This window comes from Sphaeramia orbicularis, chromosome 21, assembly GCF_902148855.1.
Source record: "Sphaeramia orbicularis chromosome 21, fSphaOr1.1, whole genome shotgun sequence".
Classification (NCBI taxonomy): Eukaryota; Metazoa; Chordata; class Actinopteri; order Kurtiformes; family Apogonidae; genus Sphaeramia; species Sphaeramia orbicularis.
In genome coordinates this window covers 27,678,524-27,701,081 of record NC_043977.1, presented here as the reverse complement: position 1 = coordinate 27,701,081, position 22,558 = coordinate 27,678,524, and the positions used below count along the sequence as shown (strand labels likewise).

The window sequence follows — 22,558 nt, the reverse complement described above, 5'->3', positions numbered from 1 at the left end:
TTTTATTTTATTATGTTTATATAAATAAATAACAATAATTCATATTAATTAAAGCACATTGTATCATGAAATATTTTCCAAATTAATAACCATAATGAATTATTATTATTATTATTATTATTATTATTATTATTATTATTACTTCGTTATAAATCAATAAAATGCAATGATTTGGGGTAAGAAATCTTGATTTTCTGTGCATAAAAACAGTGCTCCAGTGAAAAATGGTGTGAAGGAGCATTAATGGACTCCTGAGTCGTGACCTGTGTATGGAAGCAATTTGGAAAAGGGTTGAAAGTGCGCTAAAAAGACAAATTAATCCTTGACGGAAACGAGATACATCCTCTAAAAACAAGCCATTTGGGCCGCTTTGGCACATCAGATCTCACTGACCCAACCAGGGGAATATTAGCGCAGAAGGAAGAAGAAGATGCGAATGTTACAAAGTGCACTGAGGAAAAAGTCACAAAGACCATTTATACATGTGAATTTAACAAATAAAAACCCACCATGGAATCACTTCAAAGCACAAACTCAGTCATACATCTTAATCCATGTTGATTCGCTCCAATCAAGAAAATGCAAAACAAAAATCTGAAGTAGGTGTTCTGTAAATATGTATTTATTTTAGTCGGATTTTTGTTTAATAGTCTGTTTAGTGTCGTACGCCTGTTGTTCGTTATGCGTTAGTTACTTTCGTTTTCAATTAGAGCTGATTTTAACCATGACAGTTTAATTTAGCAGAAAACTAGAAAACGTACAAATTAAAAAACGCTTGTCTTGTGGATGGAGATGCGACAATAACAGCATAATAATAATAATAATAATAATAATAATAATAATAATAATAATAATAATAATAATAATTTGTTTTTTACTTATTTTGTCGTTTATTTTAATTTTATTTTATAAGGGCTGTTGAATTCATTATCATCAGGTTCTATTTTTCTTTTGTAATTTCTACATTTGTATATAATAACTTTACCCACTTTATGAGCTCGATCCTCTTCTGAATACATTTACTTCATATCTTGGCCTTGAGGCCTTTTCACGTCACGATTTGTCTCACCCATCATCTGAGGGGATTTCTCGTCTCTCACCGCGGACACAGATCAAACTGCCGCAGCCTCATTCATATGAATAAATCATATCCTCTGTGGGAAGAAATGACAATATGTGAGAGGTTATCCCACCAGAACCCCTGGAAGAAGGTTCAAATCTTTTGATTTAGATTTATGTTCTAGATTACATTTATTTTAATTCATGGTATCATTTATTAACTCGAGTACTTATTAGGATTTCATTGAAAATACTGAAAAAAATATATGAAATATGACTCATTCAAGCACTTTTTGTTATTTTGTTTTTCTTGTGGGCAAACATTTCTTTTAAGCCTATCATATCAACTTAAAACGAATGCTGTTTCTCTGCTTTAACTATTACAAAAATATCAAAACTTACTAAAATATCCCTGCAAAACATGTTCTTTCTAAATGCATTCCTATTAAACTAAAAATTTCATGCGGATTTACTGACTTCCTCTTCTGTTTCATATGAAGAACCACGCATCGGCCATTTTCAATGTGAATCCTTATTTGTCTCTTGACATCAATGGACAATTCTTGCATTTCATTGGTTCCTTTTTTAAAGCGGTGGGAGTCAACTGATGACATTTTTTTTTAAAATCAAAATAATTTGCATCCTGTCGTTGTTTAAGGTTTCACCTCCGTTTAGAAGCAATGCAACGAAGTTAAAGGTCATCCTAAAATACAGGTGATGACATTCAAGTATATAAATGTCATTTCATCCTGGGTTTGATCGGAGTTTTTACTTTGTCTGGCCTTTTCTTTCCTGTTGTCTCGGTTGTTTCTGTCTCCACCTCTTCACCACACAGCCGCGCTGTTTGCACAAATGATGCCTCTGCTTTTCTCAGCATTAGGTGACACAGACGTCTGGAAAATCACAAGGAACTATCTTGCTTTTCGGTGACAAAGTGAATGACACAAACAAAAAGCTGCATAAAATAGATGTAAAAGAGAAGCTTTTTTCCTCATCTTGTTTAGCTCTAAAATACTACCTTGAATATCTTTCACCAAGATAAGAGAAACTGTTCAATTCCTAATGTGTATTAATGTTTATGTAATGCATCCGTGCGTCTTTACGCATCGAACAGTGTAAATTCAGAGTTAAAACCAACTATAGTTATTTATTAATGTTTCATTGTACTTGATCCAAGCCAGATGCATACTTCTCTAAATGATTCTGCTGACTTCTTGAATTTTAAATGAGTTTTGTGCCGGAGGTCTGCTCTGCTTAAAATCACAGGATCGGTTTCTATAAATTGGTCTGGTCCTTGGATGTGAAATAAATAAAAGCATGTTATTCTTTTTTTTTTTTTTTTTTTTGAGAAGGGAGGGGAGTTGGGTGGATGGAGTGGGAGTGGGATGGGGGATGGGGTGGGGTGGGGGTGGGGGGGGGGGGTGTGTTTCCTTGGTGGATTACAGTAGGTGATCGAGTGCAACACCAAGCCCTCCAGGTAAGACATTACACTTACACGCACAAACAAAATACTGACGCACGACTTACCCAAGCGTTTGTCTTCAATCATCATAAGCGCCTACATTACTCTCCAGTCACTATCATGTTTTACACAAGCTTTGGGGATGCAAAAATCACATCAATATTTCACACGAGTCCTCTGAATTTGTTTTCCATCGGGGTTATTTCAGGGATCAATATTTCATCTGACTTCATGGCATTGTGGAGCATTTTACGCTTGTTTGGACTCCTTCCTAGATTCCCAGTTCCCCAAGAAATGGAAAATAGATAGAGAGAAGGAGTTGGTAAGTGATGCAGCGGAGAAGCTCTGCAGGCAAAGGGTTCCCTACCGGGCTTCAATTATTTACAAAGCCTACTGCAGCCCGGTGTCTTTGCATAATGAGGTTAACAGAACATTTCTCTGAATAAATACAGAACAATCATTTTCATGACACGTTTACTTCTCGGGTCATTGTTGTATTTTAATGTGAGTGATATGTTTTTTTTCTCTTATGATGATTAGAAAGAACAAGCTGCAAAACACTAGTTATTAAAATCCATTTTAGTTTTTTCTCAGTGTTTAAATCGACTACATGTACGTTAAACTTGTGCAACGCATGATTTTCATCATTACGACAGCAATGCAATGATTAAATATTTAGCACAAAAAACTGTTTGTTGAATACATTAGATTTAGCAGAAATAAATTAAAAATTAACAATGAAAATCCTCCCAGCCTCGTGAATTTATACAACCTCTTAACGACAGTTACAAAAGAGGACTGAACCGGTGACTAAAGCATAAAACTTTCTACCAGGTACATTACTTTTATTGGATAAAATGACCTACAAATGTACAAATGGCTTAAAGGTACTGTGTATGGATTAAAGGAGTTTTTTTTCTTTCTTTCTGGAAAACAGGTCATCGTTAATTGCCAATGACCTTATAAAAAAAAAAAACAGTCACGTTGGCTTTTGTTGTTCATTTAAAGACATTAAGCTTATTTTATTTACTCTGAGGATAAAGTTCGACAGTGTCTGTTAATTTCCACTAAACCTACTGTCAGTCTTAAAAATCTAATCCCAATCCGTTAATTTAATTATTCAATTATTTTAGAAAATCCCCCGCTGTTTCACGTCCCTTATATATATTTTCTTATATCCTTGCTAATAGGTCTGCACTCACTCCTATATTAACCTGAGTCTGTTGTCATCAGATTCACTGTGAACATAATTATTAATAATTATTTAATAATATCGACCGTGAAGCAGAGGAAATGATCCACTGTTGTCACAGTTGTGTCTTGGCGGTTGTGGTAGGATCAGAACTGCCAGGTGTTTAGTCCAGACTTTAAAAAGGTGAGTGGAAGATGTGCTGCTTTATTAAAGGTGTTTGTTCACTTCTCATGGTTTAATACACCAAACTAATGCTTTCAGTTGCGAAGTAGGTCTAGAGTCACCAGTTTTTACATGCGTGGAGCGTCTCTCCAAAGCAGCTCGGGTTTTAATTAAGAAGAAACAACCCTCTGTGGTGAGAAACTATGTGCGTAAATACCTACAAAAAAAAAAAAAGTTTGTTTTGCGGCCTATTTTCAGCCAAGCGCTTCTCCAGAGTATGACACATTCTACCTGATATTAATAGAGGATTCAATTCTAAAAAATAAAAAAAAAAAAATTAAAAATTAAAAATAGAGGGAAAACACAGGCCTGCACAGCCACAAGTTACATTCAGTGCTAGAGTGTCTTTCCTGAAAAGCTACGCGCGCACGGCTGGAGACGCACACACGAGGAACTGCTCTCTTACTGGACCCTACAAGTTCCCCCATCCGGGTTTTGAGCATCCAGAGGCCAGGAGAGAGAGCAGAGTAATCCGTCCCCTCTTCTCAGTGGTACCCGCCGCGGTTCCTGTCATACCAACACGACGCTCCATGAAAACAGAGTAGCCAATGTGCTTGGATGCGTTTTTACGCACAGTCACAGTGCTGCAGATGTTTCAAACCTGTGGCTTCATTTGTGTTGCGCATGCTCTCGTAAAATGTACATAAAAAGGCTCTTGTAGTTTTACCACCCGGCCATCTTAAATACACATCTGAACTACTATCAAACCATAATGAAAAAGAAGTGAAAAGGGGAAATGGAAATGAACTGCCCTTTTAATATTTAACAAAGTCACATATTTATAGGTGTTAATACATTCATCTTATTAATTAAAGGGATGTTTTTCATTGAAATGAGCAATAATTAATTAAATCAGCATGTATCAAAAAAATTACTAGTGATATAATGATTTGAAAATATACAATTGCTTACATGTCAACGCAGTTTAAAATAAATAACGTCTGACCTTGTTGCATGACTCCAAAATATTCAACTCATTTGTTTTTAGACTCAGTGTTAGTGTCATCCAGTTTTACAGTCATTTGACCCTTGCTGGCTTCCTTATCTGTGAGACACAATGCAGTGACATCTGTCTATCAAGTCACAGGTTTATTATTAACTGGGACCCCACGAAGCCGTGCACTGCTGTTGTAGTGACCCAACGAGGGCGAGGGAGAAAGAAAAAAAAAAAAGAGTCCATCCTTGACTTATTATTAGGCTACTGATTAACATGTATCAGTGCATGGACTTCAACTTGGACGGATTATCTCGGGGATGATACTAACATGTGTGAAACTATTAGAGGGAAGCTCCGGTGCTGATAGCAGCCAGATAAGGTAGTGCTGTGTGAGGCAGAAATGTTCTAATCATGGGAAAGTAACAAAACAGCATTCTGCTTCCTAATGTCAAGGTCTTAGATAGTTACGCACGATTTCAGTCTTTACGCACAACTTATAACGTCAAAAAAGCATCGGAAAAGACTTTTTTAAGATGTTTAAGGTGCGCATTCTTCTATGTGGCTGCACCTAGAGTAGATTTTTCCAATTCATTTTCACCTAAAAAAGTTCTAATGGGCATTTTTCTATCATTTTATATATTCCATAAGAGATCCGGCCCCCAAATGCTTTCATGTGTCATATTAGTTTTCTAACGCCCCCCTACTCCCTCCCTTCCTCCTCTCTTTGTCTCTCCTCCCTTCTCTCCTCCCTCTATCAGTCAGTGCGCCCGTTGGCACAGGAAAGATTGAAAGTGACACAGTCTGATTAAAAACCGCTCATTTGCGCCGATCAATCCAGCTAATACTGAAACCCAGACACCGGCGTCCGCTTTTCGCATCAGGTTTGGGCTTTGTTGTCTCCTGTGTTGTTGGTTTTATTTCGTGCCGAGCGTCTTTCCGACTATGCCGGGTTATTTTTGCGCTTTTCATTCTTCCGAGGATGAAGCCATATGTTTAGGGGAAGACAGACTTTGAGCGAACAGGCGAGAAAAACGTAAAAGGAAGGCAAAAAAAAAAAAAAAAAGAGGCAAAATTGTGAGTAAAAAGTCAAGTTTGTGTGCGCGCTCCGGTTCTAGGTTCCAGTGACAGAGGGGTCCCACCGGCTGTTGGACAAACCACTACTGAGTGGACAGTCTCTCTCTCATCCTCCCTCCCTCTCACCCACTCTCTCTCTCTCTCTCTTACTCTCTCCCACTCTCTCCTTCCACTACTTCCCCACAGACGCGCATCGTACGTCCACCTCTGCTGTCCGTCCACCTCTCCACTCCACTCCACTCAGTCCGCTGCTTTGCGCGCTGTCGGCGTCCCCCTCCCCTCCCCAAGTGCCACTAACTTTTTTTCTCGGTGGATCCCCGGTCCGGTTCGAGTCCAGGTTCGGTACCAGCGTGATCAGTGTGTGTCCAGGAGCCGAACCGAAGCCCAGCCCTGGATTCAATACTCCTGATCAATGGACAGAGCCTCCTCAGCGGCCAGCAGCGCTACAGACACGCCGTAAACAGTGAGTAGTTACAGACACGCAGCCCACAGGAGCTGTGACTGCACGGAGCCTGCACATCTGCCCACCAGGGACGATGGAAGGAGCCTATAAATCAGCATTAAGTGAATATAGAGGAGAGATAATAAAAATGATAAATTGATGACTGACACTGACAGTATTCAAAGTAATTCTAACTTGGAGCCAAAGTCATTGTAATTTAATTAAGTTGCCTGTAAATTATTATTATTATTATTATTATTATTATTATTATTATTATTATTATTATTATTATTATTATATTGTTGTTGTTTCCACCTTATGTGTCATCAATTAAAAGTTAGAACAATGATAATCACTACATTAATATCTATAATGATAATTATTTGTTAAAGATTTTATGAAAGAAGGCATATTAATCTTTATTTTCCTTTAAATAATTAAGTCACTGTGTCTTGCGGTGAAATTTATTATAGTATTTATTATATTATTGGTTACATTTTTTTGCAAATAATAACTTGTTTATCTCAGTGATTTAAACATTACACATGTTTCATAATTTCTCAGCCAAACCATGATAAAATAAAAACAGTATTGCGACTTTACTAAGCTGTTTAGTGTTTTGTTTTGTTTTTTTATTTTTGTTTTTTATTTTTATTTATTTATTTATTTATTTATTTATTTATTATTTTTTTCAAAGAAACTTTGACAGAAAAGTTGCAACCTGAGGCAAAATGTCATTGTTTCGTGACATTATCGAATTCACTCCACGCAAATATATGCGTGAGTGTGTGTTTGTGTTGGTGGATGTGTATGTGTGTGCGTGTGTGTGTGTGCGTGCGTGTCTGTGTGTGTGTGTGTGTACGTTGAAACACCTCTGACTTTAAAAACATTTCCACTAAATCTTATTTCCAGAAATCGTCTTAAAATGCGTCACGGCATTTCTGTCATCTTTGTAACTTTTTAACTTTTTTCCCACAGATCATTACTGTTGTTACAGATTAACACACACACACACACGCACACACACACTTAAAATAATAGTAAGTCTTTACACAGATGCGAATTGTATTTCCACTCGACATCATTTCTTGTGTTGAATAAAACACATAAAGTGAACACAAAGGTGAAGAATTGCGTCCAAGTGTTTTCGGCCTTTTAATCTCAGTGACACGCGGGACAGTAAACGCACCACAGGCTGAGACCAATACGTTCAACTCAGAAATGGATGGGAATTATGTTCATTTTTAACAGTAAATATGAAATATGCGGACATAACAAAGCTCAGGTCTGATCAGGGATCACTGTGGAGAAGTCTGGGACACAAAGGCCTCTGGTCTGCTCTGTGTAATCAAAAGAAACCGAAGCCAAATGCGTTTGGCAACAAATGAGAAACAGGCCTTCTGCAGACCGTCATGTCAAGAGCAATTGTTTGTCCTCCACTAAAAATAAAAGCAAAGAATGCCAAGAAATGAAAGCTACATCCTCAAGCAAATGTCCAATTAATTCTCAGTTGCTGGTAAACATTTTTAAGTCTTTTACGCGTCAAACAAACGTAAGCGTCAGAAAACTCAGACAGGCAGAACTTTGGCTTTTGCATTTTTTAAATACAGGCGCAGGGACACTGACAGCAGCTTTAACCTCAAACTGGAGATTTGCGTCCTCTCTGACCTTTTAAAACAGCAGGCTGACTCAGTTTCCTCCTCTTTACCAAACCACCAGGAATTCACACAGCCTTTTTACAGTGTTTTGTCATAAAATTTTAACACGTGTGAATTGCCAACTTCCTTTAAAGAAATGTCACTTTTCATGGGTTTCCACACCTGAGCAGGTGAAGTAAGGATGGAGAATTTGGATAATTCAGAATGCAAAATTTTAATCCAAGAGGAAAGCGAATTAGTCAAGTTAAATTAGTAATTTATTTGTAGAATTAAAAGTAGAATTAATTACATTAACTGGCTTTTTCCGACATTGACAGCACCATGGCGCATTATCATCCAACACCGACGTCAAGTTCAAACATTTTTTCCTCTCTCAGTCCATGACCTCCACATTTAGACAAAAAAAAAAAAAAAAAAAAAAAAAAAAAAAGTGGATTTTTTGGAGGTAGCCGCGAGGGAAAATGAATTCGTTTCAGTTGGTATGATGGGAGACTTTCAGCAACCGCTCCAGGTTTCTGGCCTGTCTGTTTAAACTTTCCTCAGATGTTTTAGAAGCAGACTTATCGGTACGTGAAAGGGATTGGTGTGTCAAGAGTTTGCCGTCAAAAATAGTGGGAACTCATATTTACTTTGGATTTATCTGAGCTGTCTTAAGTTGTGTGTGATTTTTTTTTTTTTTTTTTCTGTTTGCCACAAAACGCAGAGAAGAGAAGATTTGGAGCACTGATGGTGATGCGCAAATTATTTATGATCTGCAATGTTCATGCACATTATATATGCCCGTTTTAACTTCACACTGTCATTTTTTAGTAGTTTTTACTTATATTTTACTTCATTTATTTGTAATAAGTTATTGTTTCTTATTAAAATAAATTATTTTGTAGTTAACATCACCACAGACCTAACAGAATGTTTTCCAATTACAATTAATTGAAGAAATTAATCAGACAATCTAATGTGACTACTCTATTTCAGTAACTTTTCTTTTTCCTTTTGCTGTTGTGCACAAACCCAGTTATCTGATCACACATATTATGGGTGTGTCCATGCTATTAAACTGCAGATTAGATAGTAGAGAGGCTCTGTGGGCAGAGAAGAGCTTCACTAATGATGCTCCTTTGGCTTCAGGCGTCACTGCTGCTGTCCTCACTCTGCCTCACACACATCACTATGTCACCTTTTCAGCTTTGTGCATAATTTCATCGGACACCCTGTGGCTTATGATGATTGCTGATGACAAACTCATGTTCCATGCAGCCCATAACTGAGAAAACTCCCTTGAATGGATGCTGAGACCTGTCTTCACTGTTTTTCCTGCTTCTTCTGTCTTTCCCACAGTTATTCCCATTCTGGTGAGGTTGGTGTGAGCTGTGGTGGATGGGTTTGGCATCAGTATATGCACGTATGTGCAAGTGTGTCTGGACCTTTTTGAGTAACGTTACTGTGAAGTTTAACTTTGTTGCCACTTTTCTTCAATAACATCAGGTCTTTAAATGTCTGACAAGTTGCATTGTGCAAGTAACCTCACAACAGCACGCACTGGTGACCAAAATATCACAACTATTTAACTAGCATATGATGTAATTCATTTTGAATCAACAATGCATAGTGGGCTACTGCATATTGCAACATGTCGCTATCATTTTGTTGACCCCCCACCCATCTATGCATGTTCGCTCCTCATGGTCGTATTTGTCTCCTCTGTGTATGACTGTATCTGAGTCAGTGTGTGGTCCCTGGAAGTGTTAAAGCAGAGAGTCTGTGTAGCGTGTTGGCTGTGGTTTGTGTGGCTGAGTGTCTGTCTGTGTGCAACTGTGTGTGTGACTATGGATGAGCACGTGTGTGCATACCCTAGCTGGAAGGGTGAGGCCATAAATGCTCACTGTTAACGTTTCATCCAGTATTATCAAATAAGATGTTTACGAGAAATCCAAATATGTTTGCCAGAAGGCCTCCGTCTCGCCCCCTCGCCCCAGTTATTTTCTTCAATGTGAGAGTGTGTTTTAGCCTGTGGACTCTCTCCAGAGCAGCAGAAAAGTGTGTGTGTTTGCTATAAAGGTCTCTCTTCCCCTTACACCAACTCTTCCCACATCACAATGTTCTCTCAGTAACACATCTGATGGTCATAAACGGCAAATTCCACAATAATGTAACCTTCCCTAACAGCAATCATTTCTCATAAACAGCCACATAAAAAGTTTCATGTTGTTCCCCATTTTGTTTTCAGACTTTAAAACACAAATTTTGCCAATCACACTTTTGTACTTCCTCTTGATTTTGCACATTTAAGTTGTGATGGTAGTTTGTGTGTGCATGTGGTTGGGTTTCAGAGAGGCATTTTAGCCTCATATAAGCACCAAGTCAGTCTTTCCCTGTGCATACACGTATGTGTACATTGAGTTTGTGCGTGTATTTGACAGCAGGGCTTTTAATATCACTCCCCCTCCTCCTTCTGCCTACTTTTATCTGTGCTGCAGAGCCAAGCATTAACCAATAGCTTGATAGCCCTGCTATAAAAGTGGATCTAGAAGGGGAAGGACAGCCGTATCTCTGGATATTTTCCTATAGGTGACGCCTCTCCCACTCTCCCCTGCTATCAGTGCTAATAATGCCCTCATAGGTTATTTTCTCTCTGTCTGGTTTGCATGTTAAAGGCACAACCTTTCATTAACAGACACGTATCTTAACAGTAAAAGAGATACGGGAATGGCAGTTAGAAAGAAAAGGCACCGAGGCAATGTAGTTTAAGTTTGACTTAACTTCTTCAGCGCCATTTGGTTTGATCCTGCAGTCAGAGGTTAGTTCCTTTTCTTGCTAACACTTTGCTCTCATTGGTCTCATCTTATCCTGATGTTGAGCTGCATGTGCTTTAACTTTTCATCCATAATTTTCACTGTTAGTCTTCTTTCTATCTGAAATCTCAGAGCAAAAGTGTGTGTGTGTGACTTTCAGAGCTACAGTGTTTACTGCTCTCTCTTTCCTGTATGCCTACAATTTATCACTGTGGGATTACAATGAAGTAGTGTGTGTGGGTGTGTGAGGTGGCATGAAATTGGGAGGCGGGAGGCAACATTTCTTCTTCGTTGCATCTTAAAAACAGATTGTTACATCCACTGGAGATCATTTTTACTCTGCATGTGTTGTGTCATTTAAAGTATTTAAATATCCAAGTGGAACTTTAAGTGCTTTTAAGACCTTAATCGATGCAATGTAAAAGCCCTGATCGGAGTGATGAAGGAAAAAGTAAAATAAAAAGGTGAAGAAAAAGAATTAAAACAAGCTGAGCAGCTTCAATTGGCTGTTCCAATTTTCTTCTGCTGCAGCTCCCACTTAACACTTCTTTACACCAGTCATTATACCATATGTCTTTCAAATGGATGGGACTACCAATCAGTGTTTGTCAGCCGTCTGATTTGTAGAGTTTAGACTGGCTTTGAATTACATGTTAGCCTCTGTTTGTGTGTGTTTATGTCTTTTGAGCTGGACATATTGTTTATAGGTGTGTTTGTTGTTGTATCCTACTCTTTTATTTCTTTGGGTGTGTCTACATTTTTGCTCTGCAATCTTGTCTTTGGCCCTCAGTATGTATTTGTTATGTCTAGAACATGTAATAATGTGGAATTTGATAGTGGCTTATCAGCAAAACAACCAAAAAATTGTCCCAGTATCAAACATAATGCGGGACAAACAGAGCAGAGTTTTCTGTTTGCATATCATGGTCACAGCAGCCTTTTTTGAAACTTTAGTTAATGTTAATAGATTTTTATTAAAAAGACAATACGTCAAATAATGTGGCGTATTATTGTCATCTTAATAATTAACAAAACTTTAAACCAAATCTCCAGTAATGCTTTATAATCTTCCTCTAAGATTCACAACCGCTGCCTGGAGAAGCAATAAACTGGGAAATGTGTCGTGAACTTTTCCTTATCAAAAACACTTCACATTTGGTGCTAGTCTCCATAGCAGATACGTAACATCTCCTCTTATCGCTTCTTTATTAACAGCTTTAACTATCACACACCTTATCAAACAGCGCAGTTCAGATGGATTTAGGATATTTGACAACAATCTTGGTAGTGATATACACATTGCTACATCCATTACTTTAGTGGCAGCCATGAACAGGAGATTTATACGTCATACAGTTATCAAACTGTACCCACGTTTTCTTTAAGACCTTCTTTAGAACAAAAGGTTATTGCTCAACATACCCATAATAATTACATAAAATAGATTAGCATTTATCAGTCTGTGACTGTGGATGTTTTCTATGCTGTTGTGATATTCAGACACACAGACCAACACCCAGTTTTTATTCACATATTCACATTTAGTACTATTTTTGGGTGTTGTTGCAGAAGAAACAATGAAACAGAATAAATGTGAAAACAAAAAGGAAAGTAGAGAAAGAATTATAGTAATCTAGTGCCCAGTGATTAATAAAGGGATAAATTAATTTATGAATAGATTACTCATACACAGTATATCTGTTGTAAATCAAGGTTTTGACTTTTATGTTAATATTGAATAAGACATTCAATATGTTATACATATTTCTGTGGTACAATACTTTACTGCTATAACCAGAATTTAAGAAATCCACACAATCTTAATATCAGTTGTAGTTGCATCAGTTTTCTTTTAGGACAAACTGAATTACTTACAACTTCATACAATGCAGATACACATTTCAGAAAATGAATACATGAATAAATGGAAATTCTGCTTTATCTGATACTACTTGACCTGGTAGCATTTGTTGTTCTTGATGTGGGACATCTTATCTTGAGGATGAAACCAAATGAACAAGGGTTGCCTAAAAAAAATGCATAGCACAATCTCTTGGATCAAATACCAAATGACATGTAATTGAAGCAGGATGTGTTGAGAAGATTAGATGATGCTGGGAAAGTGTGTATGAATGCATTTGTGTGCCCCAGGTTAGATGGTGAGATGTCGGCACAGCCAGGTCCTGATAGGGATCACCAGTAGCAGGGAAGCTACGGCAGGTTAGGACGTGTCAGATAGACAGATAGATTCCACATGGGATTATTTACAAATGAGAGGTGAAAAATTCATATTAAATCACTTCTGATTCTTAGTTTTCCTTCTAACTGTAGTCACTTTTAGATGTAGAGTTACATGCATCATCACAGTGAGGAGCAGGCTGCGAATGCAGTCACTGCTGTCAGCTGCAGCTAGTGAATTTCCTTTTATGTCATGTTATATTCGGTTGTTCTTTACTGTAGCTATAACATTGTTAGTGGTTAGATTTATTTGCAAAGCCTCCCTTTTTCTCAGCCAGCCCCACATTGTGAATTATAGCTACCAGTGTAGCTCTTTGAACTTGTTTTCGTTTTTAAAGCCACTTTTATTAAACTCTGCCACTTGCATTTTTGGCCTCTTTGCCTCCCACATTTTTTAATCACGCCAAAGCTAATGTTTTTAATTTATTATTCATTTTGAAATTTTGCCCAAGCTCTTAATACTTTTCACATTGAGAGTTTGTTTTTCGTTGTTTGTGGTGGATGGTGTTTTTCAGCTGTGCAGTTGTGTAAGAATGTGAGTCAATATAGAAGGTAGAGAAGAGGCGAGAAAGAAGGCGAGAGGAGGAGGAGGAGAAGGAGGAGGAGGAGGACAAAGACACGGCACTTTAGGAGAACATTGTCTTTTTGTTCACAGTTACGACAGCTGGAGCAGTAAATGCTGCAGAAATATTAAAAGTGAGTGGAGTGCAGTTTCTAATCAAGCGCTGTGGAGTATGCCACACTCAGACAATAACCATGGATTCTCCCTCATTTGTTCTGCTGCATTGCTGGCCAATGTCACTTAGCGCAGAGACCCTCTGTGTTATTCCACTCGCAAATCTGGTCACTAACTTGATTTCCATTCTCTAATATAAAATCCTCCCATGCTTGCTCTCTTCTCTCACCATTTTTCCACTGATTGTTTCTTGTCCCTGTCTTTCTCTCTCTCTCTCCATTGAGGGTCACACATGTTGGCAGATATCATCCCGGGGCTTGTATGTAAATAAAAGCTGTCCATTTGGCCTGAGCAAGCTGGCTGCTCTTTGATACTTTGGCGTGTGTCCCCTCTCTGTTCTGGCAGCATTTCTAATGGCATTACCCTATATTAGACATTTGGCTGAGGCTCTTATCAAGGGACATAAACCCATGAGGCTCACACTCTGATGTATGTGTGTGGATACGTTTGGGGGTTGTTCCCATGCATGATATGATGTATATGTGTACAAAAACATCCCATACACAGACATAATACTGCCACTGCCACATACATTCACCACAAAGCTGATAAAAGGCTACTTCTGTCAGATACATTTCTGCTTTTCTGCACTCCAGTTGCAATTTTTACAACTTAAATAAAATGTTTGCTGTTGTAATATATTTGCAGGAAACAAATCTACATTAATATTAGACTGTTTTTCTTTTAAATCATTCTCACTGAGGATAAATATATTTATATATTATTATTATTATTATTATTATTATTATTATTATTATTATTATTATTATTTAATTATTATTATATTCTAATATTTAAAGGTTCAATATGGGAGTTTCATGCATTCTTACGTTAAATTTGTGGTGGAGCTGTTTGTTGACGTTAGCCGTCTACATTTCTAAGGTAACGTTAGCTTTTGTTGTATAGGCCTATTGTTGCCACAAGAGGAGAAGAGAGACACTGAAATCAAATGCAGGACCAGCACTAGAATTGTTGCTGGAAAAATGTCACAGTTTGCCATGTAAAAATCAGTGTACAGGTCAGTATCATAGATTTAGACGTCCAAGAGCATCATTAGCTTAGCAACAGTTAGCTAACATCAACAAACGAGCTGCTTCCACCACAAACCTCACATAAATACACGAGCATATGTAATTCTTACATACTGAAGCTTAAAAAAAAAAAAAAAAAACAGTTTTCTGAACACTAGCACCTTATACATTTTACCCAAACAGTAGTGAATAGAGCATTTCTCTGTGACTATTTCAGCCTCAGATAATGAAGTATTTGTGATTGACACTAAATTAACTACAGTGGGTGTGTGTTCATCTTATGAAAGAACATGACATACAGTGCAACACTGTGGTTGACTGATGTGTTTTTCATATTTTATGGACAACAGTGGAGGTCTGTGGCACAAAGGGATAAGATATATCAGGCTCTGGCTACACAGGCCATACCAAGTGGGATTAATCTGTTGTTGGTGGTTGGTTTGGGGGTTTCACAGGATTTGTAATCAATAGGAGGGGAATCATCAATCTTAATGGTTAAATTCCTCATGTAAAATATCCAGACAGTGACAACTTGTATCCCTGTCTCCTCTTTATTTGCCCCTGATTCTTCCAGACTCGTTCACTCTGCCTGGAGCTCCTCTGGGGGTCTGGAGGAGGATGGACCGAGGAGGAGAGAGTCCCATCACGCAGGACAGTCCTGAGCGGCCGGGAAGCAGCCCAGATCTCAGCTGCCTCCCGCCACCAGGGAAGAAGGGCCGCTTAGAGCTCAACGGCAGCCCCACAGGACCCCGTATACGCCACAACGGAGCCCCACAGAGACCCCTGGGAGGTAAGACACATGTTGATTAGGAGAAATATAAGGAGAGAATATCATGTTAGTTGTTTACTCATGAGAGGAAACTCAAAAAAAAAAAAAAAAAAAAAAAAAAAACAGATTCCACCTATTTCACCCAGGTGTCAGAGGGTTTTAAGCTCCTGTGTGTCAAACCCAAAGACAGCGTTTGGCTCTGCAAACAGCCACATCCTGGCAGTGACTTGAGTTTGGCTCAGTGCACTTTGTTGCTGCTGGGAGAACCACAGAGCTGTTTCTACACTGTTAATCTATAAGTCTGGAGGGAACTGTATAATACAGGCTTACCAAATAAAGGAGATTGCTCCATATAAACAAGATTTATACAACTCAGCCTGGGTTATCGATCTTTGCATTCAATGTGAAAGTTGGTACTTGTTTATGTGTGCATGTGTGTGCATGTGTGTTTGAATGCACCTCCTTTGTCTGTGCCTGGGTGCTTGTGTTGCTGCCTGTTTTAGAATGATTGTAATTTTGTCTTTATCATTCACTTTTATATGCTATTATATATAGTTATGACATTAAATAGAAATATTCCCCCTAATTATCTCATATATGTTGGAATAGTTCTGGAAATTCTGCGATCTGTGTTGAAGAAATGATAAAAGTGACAACTTACTTGGTTTGAACAGTGTATCAGATAGTAAAGATGGATCTGCAAGTGCTTTAGGAAGAGTTAAGGAACAAGGGGTTTTATTTTGATGCAGCAGGAATGAAAAAAAAAGAATTATTGTGTTGATAGGTGAAAATGAATGAATGTAAAAATGTAAAATGTAAAATTCAATGGAAGAACAGTGATGAAGGATTGAGGGAGGAACAGAAAGACTACAGAGGAAGGGGTTTCCTGTGCTGAATGGATGGTTGGCCTGTAATAATGACGGGTTGTCTTTGAAGACAGGAAACTCAACGTGTCTCCTCCAAACCACACTGCTTCCACGAGGAGGGGGCCACACACACACACACACACACACACACACACACACACACACACACACACACACACACTCACACACACACAAACACACACACACACACACACACAACAGAGCCACATGCTAACACAAACACACACATTTACGTGCTGTCACCAAACAAGCGTCCATATTCACAGAGTTTGTATACTGTGAAACACACACCAAAAACAATACTGTCAACACACACTCCCAGACACACTCCACATACAAACATACTGAACACACATATCTTATTTTAATATCCTCGTTCACTCATCCCCATACATATTAGAGGGATTAGAGGTTTGAGGCAGCATCGCATCATCCAAACCAGATCACACAGTCAGCGGGCAAATCACAGGACACTGGATATAAGAGAAGACAGACCAAGGTGCAGAAAGAGGAGAGAGAGACAGATAGAGCCAGAAAAGGAGAGAGAGAGAGAGAGAGATGGTGGGAGAGAATGGGAGAGGAAAAGGAAGAGAGAGAGGAGTGCTGGTCGAAGGGAGCTGCTCTGTGTTGACAGTTATATTTCCCTGTTGGGGGAAATTCACTTACTTGAATTGGCACAGCGCTCCAGTGTGTAATTCACTCCATGAGAGCCTGGAGGACTGGGAGCAGAGTGATTAATGAGGAGGAAATAGAAATATAGGAATTGACTGATTAAAACAACGGGTTGGGCGGTGTGGGGGTGGAGGCTAATGCTGCATGCACCTCATGTGTTTGTATGGAGGAGCATGATGTGTGCTGGGAAAAGGAGGCATATGTGTATGTGTGTGTGTGTGTGTGTATGTGTGTGTATGTGTGTGTGTTTGGTATTGTGTGGTATCCATGTGGTAACACACATCGCTGTGCTCTGTATTATTAGTGCTGGGACGCTGCCTAATGCTCTCAGTCCATCATTTCTTCTGAAAGCTTTAATTAATTGCCAGATGACAGGTGGCCCAAAACCAAAAGCCTTTTAGGAAAAAGGTTGATATTGGAGAGAAAGTAAAGATAATAGAACAGGAAGCCAGAAGGACAGGGATACAGGAGGAAAAGACTGATAGAAGAGAGACTGAAAAGCTGTAACTGATCAAGTATTCGTTCAAAATAAGAAGATGTGTGAGAAATTAGTTTATTAAAACATGCTCATTAAAAATAATAATATGCTATGTGTGGTTTTGTCAGGATCAGACAAGGTGGGGGCGACTTTATCATCATGACTATTGGTATAGGTCATAATGCATTATCAAGCATAAATAAACTGACCATGCAACTGAATCATTTTACTAACACAAAATAAGACATTTATTGGATTAAAATGTTGTCATTATATTGTATATTTCAGCAAAGCACAGACACGTGTAATATCTGCAAACCAATAATAGTAGTGATGCATTTTTTTGTGAAATTCAGACTAAAAGAAAAGTAACAATTTTCACAATTTAGTGGATGTTAATGCTGTATTAATGCTTTTATGTTTTTACTGTGTTAATTTATTCTCATTTTCTATAAGAAATATGTTAATAAATATAAAGCAGTATCGGAGGTGTTTGAAAGTATTTAAGGCCTTTACATTACCTTTGAATTAATACAAATCACAAATCAATCACACAAATTCATGAAACATCCCTTAATAAAACACAGCAGTTAAACGTCAGCCACTAACCATTGTTGACCGTCATATCATAAGCAAAGGAAAAGTCATAATTTCTCCATAAAGGTATATTAACCTTATGGTGTTTTAACCATTCATGGGGCTTTCCAATGGTGTTTCTCAGAAATTATATTCACACTTAACTATTTCATTGCAGCATTTGGGTCAGGACTAGTAAAATGGTAGGTTCAATATGAAAAAGTTTGCAAAGAAAATGACCCATGATGTATTTAGTAATATTTATACCAAACCATGATCTTTTCCTAACCCTAACCAAAGCGCCTTTTATTGTCTAAAACATAAAAACTTAACGGCAATATGTTATTCCAACTTAGTTACACAAAATGACCATATGTAAAGTACAATTTACCTTTTAGACAATATCTTGTTAAATTAACCTGGACACTGGATTAAGTTTGTTTGTACTTTGGTATAATGCCAAAGTAAACCGTAACAGCCACAGATAACAAAATGGTTAAATAGATTATTATTATAACAGTTACTGTTTAAAGGAGTAATATTTTGCTTTTCTTAAATGAAATTATGCATTTTAAAAAATTTCTACATAAACTGTAAATGCTATGCTTGGGTCTTAAACTCCACAGGTCCATCTTCAACCCTATTTCTGAGTAATGACACCAGAAAGGTCGTTTTGAGCGCTGGCCCTTTAAATGCAAATTAGCCACTTCACGTCCAACCCCCTTCAAGTTGTTGGCTGTGCTGCTCTGTCCTGTTTCAACCAACAACTGAACATTTTAGGTAATCGGCTCGAAGTTTGGACATATTTTCAATATGGACTTCAACCACTGCTGCTGACAAACAATTATGTCGTACTTGGAGAAATGTTCGTCGGAAGTCTTAACCTTATATGTGCAAATGTTGTGACATAACTAGTTATAGATACAACAAATTAAGTAGGAATTAAAACATTCATTCATTCATTCATTCATTCATTATCTGAACCTGCTTTATCCTCACTAGGGTCAGGGGGGTCGCTTGGAGCCTATCCCAGCTACTTACGGGCGAAGGCGGGTACACCCTGGACATTTCGCCAGTTCATCGCAGGGCTGAACATATAGAGACAAACAATCACTTTCACATTCACACCTATGGGCAATTTAGATTAACCAGTTAACCTATCAGTGCATGTCTTTGGATTGTGGGGGGAAGCCGGAGTGGTTGTAGAAAGAACAGGTTGTAGAAATCCAATCGATTTTTGCCAAAATGAACATAAAGATAGCTTTCCCACACCTGGAGGGTTCAAATTCAAACTTTTTTAACTATTAGGGTCCAAATACACAAATAAATGTACCAAAGACTAATAAAAGTGGGTTTAGCAAAATATGACCCCTTTAACAAATGTTGTGATCCAATATTGTGCGAAAAAGAAAAACCTCTGTGCAGTGTGTACGAAAATGATAACAACCTGTTTTACTGTTTTATGTTTATCGTGTTGAGGTTGGAAAGGTCATCAGATCCCAGCTTGCTGATATTGATAAACCTCTTTTCTAGTTGTAGTGGATGAATTTGTCTCAGTTAATAATTGATATAATTGTTCTTAACCAATTTTCACATGCTGCTAAACTTTTATTAGAATATGCCAAGTTTTTTGCCCTGGCTTGTTTGTGGAAGCAATGGGTGAGCTTTATCAAAACTGTTGGTTTGGTTTGTTTGGTTTGATTCTTAACTTGGCATGGATTTACATGATACATATACCATAACAGAATTTAAGGACATTCTGTTGACAACTATGCTTTTAACCCTTAGGGGTCCACGGTCACGGCCCTGTGACTGAATTACATGACATTTTCAAGAGAAAACTGGAGAAAATGCATATGTAAAGATATGGTTTTATGTCAAATATTTGAGTATAGTTTTAATTTATTACAATTTTGATTTTATATAGCTAATATTTGGAACCAGTATTCACTTTCAAAGTCTTTGAAAAGGTTCGTTAAGCATCGTTGTGTTATTTATGCGATAAATTACGTACATTTTTCAATCAGATTTAAATTTTTTTTGTGTGTTTTTTGGACTTTTGTGTTGATATAGTAGGTTAAAGTAAAAAAATAATAGGCAGAACAGATAGATGAATTTGTGCTGAAAAAAAGATACCAAACATAGGTATAGTAAGCATTTCTTTATATCGTATATAAAGGCAAAATCAAAAGTACTCAAAAACAGCCCAAATAAACTTAGACCCCTAAGGGTTATTACAAATCTATGTAACAACCATTGGATACTCTTCAATAGATATGTTTGTCATTAAGGTTTTCCATTCTCATTAATCCTCTTGTAAAACAGACAGTTGTAAAAAGTGAAGGTCTTTTGAATACTGTCTTTGCATATCTGTACGGGGTGAGTTGTTAAAGCTGCCTATCTAATAAACCGTTAGACCCTTTGATAAAGCGTCTAATGAACAGTGAACAGTGAACAACACTGTTAGAGTCTATTTATTGTTGATAAATGTAATGTAATTGAGAATGTCAAGTATTGCAACAAAACAAAAAGTGGTTACAAGCCGCAACAATAAATACAAGCCACGTGTTTGCTGTCTATGAAGACAATAAAAGTCATTATTTTAAGCTGCCATTCTTTTTTTTTTCTGCCTCTGTCTTCTTTACGCAGGTCTGATGATTCCAGTCTTCTGTGTGGTGGAGCAGGCAGATGGAGGGATTCAGACAGACGGATGTGAAGGCAGAGACGAGCACGCAGAGTTTGTCCTGGTCAGAAAAGATATCCTGTTCTCTCAGCTGGTGGAGACAGCTCTGTTAGCGCTCGGCTACTCCCACAGCTCAGCGGCACAAGCCCACGGTCAGTCAAAGAAACAATAGCAACTTCTTTTAACTTTTTCACCAGTATTATCATCACTCTATATACAGTTCTAATCAAATAACCATAATTAACATTTGATGTTTTCCCGTAAACATGTGATGCCACTAATGTGTAACCAAATAGTGAAATGTGCAAATACATGGAATAAATTTATGTGTTAACTGTTGGAAACATTTGATTGTGACATCAAATTACTCAACTCAACAAAACAACATATAGACATTTAATTTCACTTAAATGACATGACATGAATATATGTCAGTAAACATGATATCAGTTACCTCAACTATATGATTTTAGCCTGAATCACTTCAAACAGATTTTCATGTATAGTAATGGTGAAAATTCCCATGAACCCCTGCTACTTTTCATCATCAAACTATGTCGTTTGTTATTGTTTTCAGACAGACACCTAACAGCTGAAAGCGTAACATATCATTGCAGGTTTTTGTACAGCTATTATGTGAGTGCACAACAAACCAAAATGTCAAAGTAAATCATTTTTTGAGAGTCTCTATAGACAGAATTGTGCCTGACAGAAGTTTTTAACCACAAAAGGAGATGTTTCCATACATTTTTGTTGTATTTTAAGCTTTTCTTACCCCATAATAAGAGCGACAAAAAAAAAAAACTGGCTTCACTCCACGCTCAGAAAAACCTCACAACCTTTTTTTCTGCCTCACTCCAGCTTCACACAACTACCTGTACTTGCGGCAATGGTCATATTACACAATGTGGAATCATTCAGTGTAAACACACTTGGTGTGTTTCTGCGCATTGTTAACTTTTATCTTGACCAGGATTTACCTTAAGCCCAACTAACACAAACAAACAAACAACAGAGCTTTGTTTGTACGGAGCCAGACTTCAATCATGGAAAATCCTTGGGCTGAGAAATACTGAGTGCCAGTATTCTTCAAATCCTGTGACAGCACTTTTATTAAAATATAAACCAAATGGCATGTTGCCTTTCAAGAGAATTTCATCAAGGCTATTATTAATAGTCATGATTTTCCAACCACCAAGTGTCTCTCACTGTGTAAACTGTGGTATAAGTGACACAGGATTACATGCCATGTAGTTCACCGGTCAAGACTGGAATGATCGCTGTGAAGAGACTCTCCCTCTAATCAGTGGCCTGAAAAGAAACTAGATGTGAGGTTGTCTATTTAGAGCAGACACTGTATTGGTACAGTGGCAATAAGCACAAGAATGTTTCAAAAACACAACTAAGACACAGACAGAGCCTGTAAAACTCATTAAAGACACAACAAAGAGCTGGACAAGAATGTCTCCACAAGACAAAAATACATTGTGTATTCAGTAAGTGTATGTGTGTGTGTGTGTGTGTGTGTGTGTGTGTGTGTGTGTGTGTGTACTGTATTTGTGAGAATGTTTATGAGTGGAACACAAGAAATAGTCTGTAATTTATTGTTGCACACATGGTAGTCATCTGCAACAGGACAGTGTCATTTAC

The 22,558-nt window shown here is 37.7% G+C and overlaps 1 protein-coding gene across 3 annotated transcripts in view; it reads left to right on the top strand.

Annotated features, from left to right (window-relative positions):
* Nucleotides 1-5,639: 5,639 nt before the first annotated feature.
* Nucleotides 5,640-22,558, top strand: part of satb2 (SATB homeobox 2) — a 50,055-nt gene continuing 33,136 nt past the window's right edge. For 2 of the 3 annotated variants that reach the window (XM_030125129.1, XM_030125127.1), the window contains exons 1-3: nt 5,640-6,409; nt 15,418-15,633; nt 20,875-21,060. In XM_030125129.1, coding sequence (XP_029980989.1) covers nt 15,462-15,633; nt 20,875-21,060 — 358 coding nt within the window. In that variant the 5' untranslated portion in view covers nt 5,640-6,409; nt 15,418-15,461. The remainder of the gene's footprint in view (nt 6,410-15,417; nt 15,634-20,874; nt 21,061-22,558) is intronic. The other variant, XM_030125128.1, reaches the window with a different exon arrangement.